Source organism: Diadema antillarum, unplaced genomic scaffold (assembly GCF_040938485.1).
Source record: "Diadema antillarum isolate AM-2024a unplaced genomic scaffold, OU_Dant_1.0 scf00000007, whole genome shotgun sequence".
NCBI lineage: Eukaryota > Metazoa > Echinodermata > Echinoidea > Diadematoida > Diadematidae > Diadema > Diadema antillarum.
Genome location: NW_027270896.1, coordinates 2,592,259 through 2,605,275, shown reverse-complemented (window position 1 = coordinate 2,605,275; position 13,017 = coordinate 2,592,259). Strand labels below are relative to the sequence as shown.

The 13,017-nt window shown below is 41.3% G+C and overlaps 1 protein-coding gene across 1 annotated transcript in view; it reads right to left on the bottom strand.

Annotated features, from left to right (window-relative positions):
- Positions 1-12,282, bottom strand: part of LOC139717526 (uncharacterized) — a 40,259-nt gene extending 27,977 nt beyond the window's left edge. Inside the window, exon 1 of the mRNA XM_071629033.1 lies at positions 11,243-12,282. Within this exon, the coding sequence (XP_071485134.1) occupies positions 11,243-12,182 (940 nt within the window). The 5' untranslated portion in view covers positions 12,183-12,282. The remainder of the gene's footprint in view (positions 1-11,242) is intronic.
- Positions 12,283-13,017: the final 735 nt, after the last annotated feature.

Genomic DNA, 13,017 nt, shown 5'->3' with positions numbered 1-13,017 from the left:
TAAATATATGAATATAATTTCCTCTGCATGAAATAATTACTGCAGTCGCGTTGCAATGGCAATGCAGTGATGGTGTTTAATTATTTATCTTGCATTTTTATTCAGATTACAATGAGCTAAGTATTGGAATGCTTGTTAGCTATGGCCAATACTGCATAATGTAACTGAATAAAATGAATGATTTAATTTTCATTTTTTGCATTCAATTTGCATTTAATTTGCATCAATTCCTCGTAATTTGTAAGAGCATTCACTGGCTCCAGCTCATTTTACCCGAGACAACCTCAACGTGGCGTCAGTTCACATTTTAACCTTACGGCAACAGAAAAATCGAATCTTTTTTTTTTATATTTTTCGAACGATTTGTTAAAAATATCGTGACATAAAGTCTTACCGATCCGAAAGCGTCTCCAAAACTAGACACCTGACAATACTTGTTTTTTTGTTTTTTTTTTGGGGGGGGGGGGGGGTGAGGAAAAAATTATTTATATGATGAGTATTTGTATAAGTATGCATGTATGTATGTATGTATGTATGTATGTGTGTATCTACGTATGTATATACGCATGTGTGCGTATCTATATGTATGCATGCTTGTATCTACGTATGTTTGTATCTATTCACTTGGTCGTCGTGAGTTATTTCACCCAGAAGTTGATGAGTATATTTCCTGTATCGCATTTTGCTATGCCGAGTATATCTACTGAGGATAGGGAAAATCCTGCCATGCTTATGTTGTAACTTGTCTTTGTTGAACATTGTATAATAAGCATTTTGTGGTGTGTTGTTGTTTTCTTCTCTCTCTTTTTTTAGGCTCTGTCTGGAGAAAAGTGCAGGAAACAAAAACCAACCAATCGCGCATAATGTAATCATTGCAGCTGTTGGCATCGATTATTTAAGCTGTTTTTAACAAAACTTCTCAACATGTTTATAGATTTCGACATTTTCGCATGGAGTCACCAAAAGTTCAGTGCAAGCAATTTCGTCAATGATTGCACTACTACGACGCTTCGTGGTTATCGCTGCTAGCATCATAATGGCCACGCTAATTGAGTCTGCAAGCGGCCAGACTACAAACCCAGAGTGGTAGTAGCCGTTGCTATTTGATTGTTTTCGTCAGAAAACCATCCCAGGAATTCTCCGCCGATGTCGAGAGAGCATGCTAGCCGCCGAGCGAGCTGTAGAGAGCGAGGGAGGAGCTCACTAGAGAGATCGCAACCAAGCCTCTGGATCGTGTGACGGAGGAGTAGCCTATACCCCACCCTAAAGACACTCTACCCCTTTTCTCTTCCCTTTCACCTCATCTCTCCCTCCCTCTCTTTCTCTGTCCACCCCTCTCTCGTCATTCCCCGTCTAATCCAAAAACAGCGACGGGAAAAATATAATCGCTCTTCGGAGATTCTGCGCGTTTTCCATATATAGGCTCAAGTCTCTCCGATTGAAAGCCAGCTGCTTCCTTCCATGAAGGGAGGAGGGAAAACATAACAAACAAATTCAGATCATGGTCGTATACAGTATAATACTATGCGGATTCTGAAGTATATCATGTGATGTGGGTAAGGGCTGTTTTGCCTCGCCCGAGCTTAGGCGCCTTCTCTGTGATGAACAACGTAGCATTTCTCCCAATGCATTTGTTGTTGCTTGTTTGTTTTTGGAATGTTGCATTCATAAATTCCCAAAGGGAGAAATTCAAATTGTACATACTATCTTTTGCTGCTCTCTGAAATGCCATCGATCTCTGTGGCACTTCCGCCATTACGAGTTTGCATGCAGTCTTAAAGAAATATTGGCAAAAGACAGAAAATTACAATGATTGTTTGTATGCACAGTGCTATATAATGTCACCCTGTGACAAATCTGGCACATAGGTAACTCTTCGGTCCCACTTGCTTACTGCCGTATAAATTCAGATTACAATGTAGTAATGAGCTTACACTCTCAGCTGATAACATTTATAATTTGTTTTGAAACTACCAATTATGCCAGGAATATAATAATCTTCATCGACGTGTTCTATACGAGCTACACAGTCTATGGGAATTATCGTAGGATAAATACAGCAGGTTCGAAACCTTTCGATGACGGAAAGTATAGGCCTACCTATCATGTACGATTGACAACACTAAGAAAGCAACTTACAGATTAGTATGTCTGAGAAGAAATACATTTCATCATGTGCTATCATTCTATCTGAGTAAACGCTGAGATAATGAGATTAACACAGATATAGTTATCATTTTAATTCGTTTTTTTAATTCAATATATACATTCAACACGCTAAAAGGAATACGCAAATTTACCTACACATATTGCACGTCACGTTTACAGGAAAAAGAGAAGAGACAAAAATATGCGTGCATGATAGCACATGAGAGAATCAGAAAAGGCCTTACGATTATGAGACCTATCTTGGTAGATAACATTTGCAGTCAAGAGAGATACATTAGCAGAGTAGAAATACACGTTACAAAATATTATACAGTATGGAGTGAATAAGAAAGGACAACACACACAAACACACACACACAAACACACACACATACAAACACACACACACAAACACACACACACACACACACAAGGGCAAATCATTATAAAATCATTCAGTTGCTAATCAAAGTACAGAAATGGGGAACAACAGTTAACTCACCCATATTGCACTTTTTTTTCATCAAAAATATGTTAACCCTTTCTTCTTTTATCGTATGTTTATAGCATGTCCCTACACTTTTCATGTTGAACTGGCTGTCAGTTTTGCTTCGTGTTTTACAGGATGCAACGTTATAATTTTTCTCTACTCGAAGCAATACAAAAGGGAGGTCAGCTGGGGTTGGCGGGCTGTTTGTTTATAGTGTCCCGCCAGTTTCACACTGCAGTTGATCTGTTCATCGTCGTCTGTTTGTCTGTCTGTCTGTCTGTTTTAATTCCTGTTCCCCCTCTCTCCTATACTTGTGATTTAGAGTGGTAGATCATCGCGATTCATTATGGATCCTTTAGGTGAGTTTACCACCACGGCTACAGTTATACGTGCAAAATATATGAAGTCAAAAGTACCCCTTTTTGTGCCAGGGATTTTGGACAGCGCATGTGCGTGCAGCGCTATTTGATTTCTGTTCCTATCGGCACTCTATGTACGCAAAGGGTTGATGAAAGACAGAACTCGCGGTCTCTGATGTATGAACACTGCCCTTTAAAAGTTTCTGAACCTGTAGGCCTACTACCGGTCTACACAAGAATGAGAACACATTTACCTTTCTTGTATCTAAAACCCAATGCAAATGTTTCCTGTTAGTACAGGATGCTATCAATCCGATAACAGCGCGCACACACTCAAAACCCGTCTCCTATTTCATTAATTTTTATAAGACTAAACCTTCCTTCTATTTCTTCCCCTGGAACTGGTATACCATTAGCTGCAGTCTGAAAACAGGAGAAGAATAAAGGTTCTACAGTTTCATGTACTCTCACCGATGGCCCCTGGACGAACAGCCGTGTGCTCTACAAACGAACGGCCCGCCCTGCCGTTCTTAGGTTACAGGCGTGACGTCAGCACACTCTACATAGCCCGCTGCAAGTGAGTCGTGACACGGCCGGTGGATAGTATTCCATCCACCTTCCGGCTTTCCACATAGGAGTGTGTGCGTGTGTGCGTGTGAGTGTATGTGTTTGTGCGTGTGTATATATAAGTGTGGGGGCAGGAAGGAGGGAGGATAAACATTAATTTGGAAACCGCTCAAAACTGTCTCATTTTAGTTGCTGTGCTACAATAATTGCTCAAAATAAGATTTATGGGGTTGTAAATTCACACCGCAGAAGTCAAATCTACTACAATATATACTTAACTTTGCTCAAAACTGAGAGAAAAGTGTATAGTTTTATCATATGGTTCTCCATTTATGCATCTTATATAACCATCACTACATCACCATCTACCGAAGATCAAAGTGTCCGGTTGTGATAAGGTGACGCCAACGACAAACTTTGAATGTCTAATTGCGAGTTAGATTGTACGTGTTTTTATCCTCACTTTGAACTGTATCTACGGGTACGGCGAACAGAGACACAAATAGTTATTGTTCGTATTTTCAAAATGCAATATACCACATACTAAACCTATACATTGACGTTATGTAGAAAGCAGATACCTTCTGTCGCACATGCGACGTCCTGCAGCGGTTGGAAAACATAATTTGCTCGCGCTCCAGGTTCGTTCACGGTGGGAGATGAATATTTACTCGCCTCCTTATTTCCTACACACCATACAATGTGACGAGCGAGTTTCTCCCTTTACCCCGCTGCTGTCAATACGCTCTGTTTTTCGCCTCCCGCCATTTACCGCGAAGAATCTCTGGACAGTTCTTTGGTTCCCTGGCTACGGCGTTCCTTAAAATAGATTTCATCTGGGATACCAGGTTTGCCGAAAACTGACAATCAAAGCGTGGCAGCTCCGGTTTGACGAATTCTGAAAAAAAAGAGATAATGCCTCTCTTTCGTCGTGTGAATTCAGGAATCTGATAATAACATGAATCATGAATTTTACAACGTAGTGAACAGATACGGGTATAGAAACTTCTCGCTGGGTGCATGATGTTAAAGCACTAGGGATATATTTGTCAGAAAAATGCATGCATTACATACACACATAATGATACGGTACATGTATGTATGCATGTATATATGTATTATATATATATATATATATATATATATATATATATATACTTTATAGATATATATATATATATATACATATATATATATATACATATATATATATATATGTACGTATGTGTGTGTGTGTGTATCATGTACATACATATACATCATAATGTTATTTGTTGTGTGTATATTTATGTATTTGATAGACGTATACACACCCATATAATGTAGGTGTCTTTGGTCGTGAATCGGATAAAAGAGAGAAAAAAAGATTCCCCAAATATTTTCGCATAACTATAGAAAGCATGGCTGCACTTTATTCATCAACGTGAACTCTGAACTAACTTCAACCAAACTGGCAACATCCACTGAGTAGTGTTAACACCAGTGCAGTTTCAGTAAATAAATCAAACTTAATTAAATAGATCTGAAATTGCCCTAAATCCAAAATGTTAATCGAAAGCTCTCAATGGATGTGCATTTGAGATTGCTGCAAAAGCTTCGCCTTATTTCATGCTTTGATATGTAGCGGAAAAGTATTATCTAAAAGGCACATAAAAACAACTGTCTAAAAGGTCTCCTCAAAGGTCACGTGACATAATTTTTCTCGAGCTGTTAGCGCTGGTTAGTGTAGAGCACAATGGCAGCGTTAGAACGTACAATCTTACTCTCAAGAAGAGTTATATATATATATATATATATATATATATATATATATATATATATATATATATATATCACAGACAAAACAAAACAAAGCTTGACCGTTCAATAGGTATTGCGTGCGTGTACATATCGGAAGATGAGGTGTCATATAAATCATGAGGAAGAGAGAGAGAGTAACAGCATTGTCTGATTAATTGAGTAGTATATTATTAATGTGTGTGTTCAGCCATATACAGGCGGTGCGATGCTGAGTGGTGCAGCCCCGCCTGGAATGAACTTGGGGGGGGGGGGGGGGGATGGGGGAGAGTTGTGATTTGGGAGGGAAGCTATGAAGGTTGTTGAGTTCTCTTCCCAATTATCATTGCATTGTTCCTAACATCACGGTTGGGGCTGGGGAAAATATATGGGCAATTTCTCTTCGTAGTTTCTCTCGCACTATGAAAAAAGGCTTTTACAATTTTGGAAAGAGAGAGAGAGAGAGCACTTTCTCCGCTTATATTGCACTACTGATAAATTCGGCACGCTTGACTAAATGACATGCTTCTCCAAGGTATAAAGGGGTAAACTAGATCTTGGTTGTCGTGACATCACACCTCCTTTCTCCCGCCAGAAGCTCCTCTGATGTTGTGGAGGCAACTCGTATGCGACCACGGCCCGTCTTAATGCGCAATATCGTGCGATCGCGATTTTGCGCAGGATCGTTATTATTATTTACATCGTAGAAAAGAGAACGAGGCTGGTAGCAGGGTTCCAGCTGAAGTAAAAGTGCAGTCAACCCTTCACGCTGAGAAGGAAGGTTAACGCCGCAGGTACCAGATATTTTTCAGGCACAGAAATAATAAAAGAAGAGAATGAGAGAGAGAGAGAGAGAGGGGGGGGGTGGGTGGGGAGAGATTTCACTCGATCTGTCTGTAGCTTAAGAGCTGCTCATACTTTAGTTCAAGGTTATATGATATGATTATAATGGTGCATTTTAATTTCAAATGAACGTAAGCTCATCTAACTGTTTTTGTGTGTTTAGTACACCTAAGATATGAAAAACATGCAATACTGAAGAGTATTATAATTAGGTAATTTGTCTCGTCTCTCTCCTCCTCTCTCTCATTCGTTCTACACGCACACAGATAATCATGTGTGTGTGTGTGTGTGTGTATGTGTGTGTGTGTACATGTATTCTTGATAATGCAGACGTAATCATCACTATAATGAAAATGTTGAATGTTTCATCATATGCATACCTCAGATTATCATACAATACGACTGAGTTACGAAGCGATTTTCTGCATTTAATTCAATTTCTGCCATAATAATGATCTACAGTCAGGTTTCATTGATGGTTATCTTACAATCAGCCCCATTTCATCTTCTGACCATGTGATTTGAAGCTTGCCTATAGCAATCATCCCCTTTAAAACGTCGAGAGCGCCGCTGTGGGTATAGGCACGGTATAAAGGCAAAGCCGTGATAACAGCTGCACCCGTCCACCCTGACAATGACGTCATGGCCTATCTTCGGAAGCTCCCTGGCATTCGAAGTAGGCGTGTCAATTAAAACTTTCAATCAGCGACGAAGCTCCCTCCATCCCTCCCTGGAATAACTACAGCCGCTCCAAAAAGCCGCTACAGGTTAAATACACCATTTTCTAGTCCATGAATGAAAATGAGGAGTATGTCTAAATGTGCAAGTAACGTGGAAAACAAGATCGAAAGGAACATTCGCTCCATATACATTCACAGGATGTATGATTAATAATGATACATTGTATGCACACACACACAAACACACACAGATGATGTGGGAAGTAGGCAAGAGAATTTCGATTATCTTCCAAGAATTCGGTATTGAGTTAGGGCGTGGGTCAGTTTGTGGTTTCGGCCAGATTCCTATGGATGGTCGATCTACGTGACGCACTTGCTTTTTTTAAACGAGCGGAGGTAGATGGCACCCTGATTCGGTTCTACTTATCCTTCCCCTCCATCATCCCCTCCCCCCCCCCCCGCAAACATCCCCCCCCCCCCCATAAGAGCAAACAGAAATAGAATTCGCTCATCCGTTCCGGAAATCCGGCTTCCCATAACAAACTTTCGACGTCTTGTTCTCTTAGCACTGATGTATTTTCTTTACCACTGAAAAGCTATTTGAGTCAACGTCATACACCAAAATACTACTTCATAGACTTCAAAGAATTAACCTATATCTCTTTTATATTTCTTTTCTCCTTTTAAACAGAGGGCCACATATAGTAACTCCCTGATGATTTCACTATTTGTAACTGTAATTCTTTCCTCACTAAAACCTGAAAAACGTGGAGGTTGACTTGCCTAGAAACATATACAAAATACTAGGGTGACGAGTGCACTTTATCTTGCCGATTTGAGTGAGGAAATTCGAAGAAATTGGAAATAGCCTTAGACACGGTCACTTAACGTACCTTAACTAAATTGAACCATAAAGACAGTTTATAGGAAGGTGGTCACAGACCCGGATGTGCAAAGTTACCAAAAACACAGAAACATTAAAAAACCATGCGGTGCATGAAATATCTATCGAAGTTTTTGTATCTTGTGTAAAATGTCTCATTAAAAGGTCGTCTCTTCACCGCAATTTTGACATAAAATGCAGGAAGCATTTATTATATCTGTTTGATATGACTAAATAAAAAATACTAGGGCAAAGTTACCCCCCCCCCCCCACCATACTGCGATTGCACCTGCACCAGCACCAGCACCTCCATTTTATTATCGATTACGTAGCTCCCAAGGGCTGTCACGTCATCAAGCGTCTGATAATTGTGTCAACTCTTGCAACCTCCAAATGTTGAAAAGTAGTATTGACGAAAGGCCCTACTTTTCAGCTATATCTTCCTCACTGGATGCGTTTAATTGTTACCTTCCCAACTGAATAGGTGACTTTTCTATTGGTTCTTAGACCGAAAGACAGTGTTTAGTTTATGCTTCATATCATGATAAAAATGTGCAAACAGGAAATAAAGCAAACCATTTCAAAACAAGACCCTACCTTTTATTGGCGATGAATTCAAGTAAGAATATACCGATGAGATGACGTTTTCATTTCACCTTAGAACATGGGACATTCCACTATCTTAATATGGAGTCAAGACTAATCCAGACTGATATAGCAATGAGGGATGCAACGTAAATGACGTCACAATCACATATTTCAGCCCGTTTGAGATGACCACAAGGACAAGTGGAGGTGGTCATTGGTATGCCATATATCTACTGACCATCAAGCGGCCATAATTTCCCATGATTTGCACTCAACGGTCCTCGTGTCTCGCAGTACACTCTGCGTTTGTTTTCTGCTTCTTCTTCTTCTTTTTTTTTGGGGGGGGGGGGAGGGGAAGGGGAATAATAAATATTCCAAGTCTTCAGTCAAAATCGACAAAGATTACAGTGATTCCCCGCCCTGATTTTCGTTTTGTTAACGAAATTCAGAACTTCGGTATCGCTGTGTAACAGAAACTACAGTAATTTCGTTACCGCTGGTGGAAACATAACCATCGTCGAGATTGATTTGACGTTGTTGGGCAGTTGGTTTAAAGCCACAAAACAGGTCATTTTCAAGCTTGTAAAAAATGATTTGAGACAACATTAGCATAATACTCCCAGAAATGGAGCTTTGATAATATATTCTTTGATCTTTTAACGCTTCCCCTGTCTAACTGCTGCCTGCCTGCCTGCCTGTCTGCCTGTCGCTCTGTCTATCTGTACATGCGTTTTCCGTAGCACTTTCATTCTCGCGCGCTCTCTCTTTCCCTCGCTTGACTGTAATAATGCTGGCCTTAAATCTGCTAGTTACGTCCGCTAGAAATATCTGTGGGCGTACATAAAGGTAAAGAATAATCATGTTTCTTTCGTTTGCTGTCTTTGTTTGTTTGTTTGTTTGTTCACGTGTTTTCCCGAGGGTGACATAAGACATATCCATATCGCATATAGCCTGTATACCCGTGGCGGGATGTCATGAACGTTTAAATGTCACATTATACGTTTAGACTCTGAAGTCATTTCATTCTCATCTCGACGACATTTTGACATGATCGTCGTTGATGAAGGATGACTTGATGAGAGGTTGTTGATGTGTCGTTCATAGATTAATCCCCAGCGCAATACCACTCAATCACTGCCCAGAGCCGGAAATACCTTCAATGCGCTCGTGCGAATTCATACTTCGGCTCACGAACATAGACATTGGCGAGAATATTCGGAGGCGCCATGCGGTAAGGAAATATTACGCACGAAGAGAACAAAAATCAAACAAACAAGCAAAAAAAAAAAAAGAAAAGAAAAAGAAAACAGAAAAAAGGAAAGAAACCCACTCTCAAATAAAACCACAACCTAGGTAAGAAAACACTGAAACCGTTTTCTTCCTCACGGCATCGTTAACGAATCTTAGAAAGAATATCTCTAAAGCTTGCGAAATTGTAATAGTCCTTGTTAAGGACCAACCGCGTTCATTTAGGCATTAGTTTGATCTCATTTAATATCCGAGGAAGCATATATTAGAGGTGTGACTATAGGGGTATAGCAAAGTACAATCATCTTACAGATAATCACTACCTTCACTGCACTAACACCATATATTTCGCACTTCACCTTTTCAGATCTTTTCCTATGTTCCAGCTCGACCTTGACATTTTTTTTTTCAGAGCGTATCGAGTATACGGAACTAGTCAATGCCAATGAATTTATAAGACTGTAATTCTATTATGATAAGTGACAATGACACAAGAGAATATAGTGCTTGAAAGCACACGTAATGATTTTTAAATCATAATGACGATTATGACTTCTACCAATGACAATGATATTAGTGACAATGCAAAGAAAAGTAATATTACTCCTTATACCAACATTTCAGCCAATGTTACCGGTTAGTTTGGTAATACTCTTCTAATGATTGATTAATTTATCCACGTCACTTGTTTGTTTGTGTCATTTAATATGAGAGATTGCCAAGGAATTGGGAATTGAATGTATTTTGTACTTAAAAAAAATAAATAGGTTAGATGATCTCACTAATGATGCTACTAATATTGGTTACTAAAAAATTACCTTCACTAATGCTACTCCTTTAACGCAGTCTAAGCATGAACAATTCCCACAAATCGTAAATAGACAGGAATCGCCAAAATGAGTAGAGGCAGTAGAACTTGAGTAATTTACATAATCTTGCATATTTGAATGAGATTCTAAGTCATCAGTTTGCTTGTAACTATGACAGTGGATATACTCAATGAGGAAATACCTGTAAGGCGCGAATATATCATTACATAGTCGGGACGGAACTTCCTTGGTAATGGGTAAATGAAAGATAGCTTTATTCTCTCCAGTTCTTTCAAAACATGTTTTAAACAGTGCAAGAACACTTGAATTGAGCGCTTATTCCTAGATGTTAGTTAATATCGAAACCGTAACAAACATTGTGGAGCAAGTCGAGAGCTATGTGAGCCGAACTTGATGTCTTGAGCTGGTATCATGGCTTTGTCTGGCACGATGAAGCGGTTATTTACCGCGTCCAACGATGACATGTGATCCTTCCTTGGCGCCGCTATGCAAGCTATTTAGACGCGATTCATCCGCCAAATCGAAATGGGGAGAAATCAAGCTCTGACGTTGCAAAGGTACTGACGTTAAACAGGACTATCGCTTGCACCGATGGCATGCGATGATAAACGATCCGATCGGCCTCATGTCAGAAGTTGTTTGCTCGACCTGTCGTCTGACGCGATTCAAGGTGAGCGACGAAAAGCGCGCCAAGTCGAGGCCAGCTTGTTTCTCTCCCAGGTACCCTCAAACACGACAACTAAGCAGGAGCAGGTTTTAATGTCCTTGAAATTTTTGAACTGTGGAGACGCAGTTTTACATCAATAAAATACAATGAAAACAAGACTTACCTCTCGCTCTCTCGATTGTTCCACCGTGATCGTCTGCAGAAAACGTCGACTGGAGTGTGGGCACCGAACAAGATGGCGTGGCTTTGGCGGATGACGTAGAGGATGACGTCAGAGATGTGGTAACCATGGATGACGAGGTCTGTGTCCTTGGAGGTTGGGAGCTAAAGGTTGCAGAGGGTAAGGAAGAAGGGAACGATGACCTTCGGTCCAGGTTAGGCTTTGAAGGCGTCTCCCCTCCTCTCTCACTCGCCTCGTGGTTATCATCATCGCGTTTTTTATCCGTGTCCCTCGCAAACTCGCTGGCGCGATGCTGATGGTGACCATTGTTGTCCGCACTTGCACGTCTTAACAAGGACGGCTTGAAAATGAGCGGGTTGTTTCTCGGCTGTGCTGGCTTGGCGACCCAGTGCGAACGGTGCATATACGCTGGTTGCCTGGTTAACCAACTTTGCTCAGGTTGGCCTTCTTTGCTCCCCGAACTTGACTTTCTTCTTCGATGTTCGCTATCTTCCCCGTTGGTACTGCCCTCCGTACTGCCTTCCGAATCGTCACTCAATTTATGCCGCGTGGCGGCTGCCGTGGTCGTAGTTTTAGCCGATGTCGGTGTTACTGCCTTCTTTTGAATTGTCGTTTTCTCTTCGGTGCCAGATTCCGAGTTTTCTGCTGTTTCACCCCCTCCCCGATCTCGCGGTCTGTCTGAAGTTTGCTCATGTCGTACTTCCGTTACTTCCACCACAGCGTGAGGTCGGATGAACCTAGTTCTCGTCTGCGTGGTCGTCGACCTCAGCGACCACCACAAGGCAACGGTCCGCTGGCAATAGATTACTGCAGCCGTGGACACCAGCACGGCGGCCAGCGAGACGGCGATCTGCGTGCTCAGCGCCGATGCCAGGAACACCTCTAGTCCGTACACGATCGGATAAAGCAGTACGGAGGCCATGCTGGACGAGTTACGTTCTTCACGGGTTACTGACGGTTCGGGAGCAAGCCCGTCTTGCTACGGCAGAGAAAGGAGATGGTTTTGAAGAAGATGCGATGGATGCTGCGCCGAGTGTCCACTGCGGGTCTCCTCCTCCCCAGCCTCTTGCTGAGAGATCGCGCTCATCCAATCCCCGCTCTGCGATGGCAGTCTGCGGGGGGCCCCGGCGCAAGCGCAGCAATGCTAAGAATGGCAGCTTGCCATGTCCTCCTCCCGTCGAACAGGGTCTATTTATAGCCGCTTTAGGATTAACAGTTCAGACAGTAATGCAATACTGTTGACACAAATGACCGCTTCGTTCACAATCGGAGTTTCACTTTCGAAATACCTCTTCTCTTTTAAAACCACGATGTTTATCCTCACTCAAAAATTGACTAGACATGCCTTTTCCAAAAGCGGAATGAGGAACGTTTTAATCACCTGCAGAACGATAACATGAATGGACGTTTAGATTGATTCAGGAGAGTATTCTCTAGCATGCAATCTCCATAATCAATACGTGCTAACGCTGTCGCCTTGTGCAGATTTGAGAATCACATCGACGTCAAATTCGACATGCCTTTTTTTTTGACGCACTCGAGATTCAAAATCTATACCTATAGTTCCATTTCTCCATTATTGATGCCTTTAACGCAATAATTGGCACAATGACAGCTTGAGTAGATTGAAGTAATGTACTGGAAAAAATGAAGAAAAGTTCACTCCTCTCAACCACAGGTCTCCCGTATACAGCCACACGACATGACATGAACCCCCAAAATGTGACGCGTGATTATCACGTTATCATTTGCCCTGG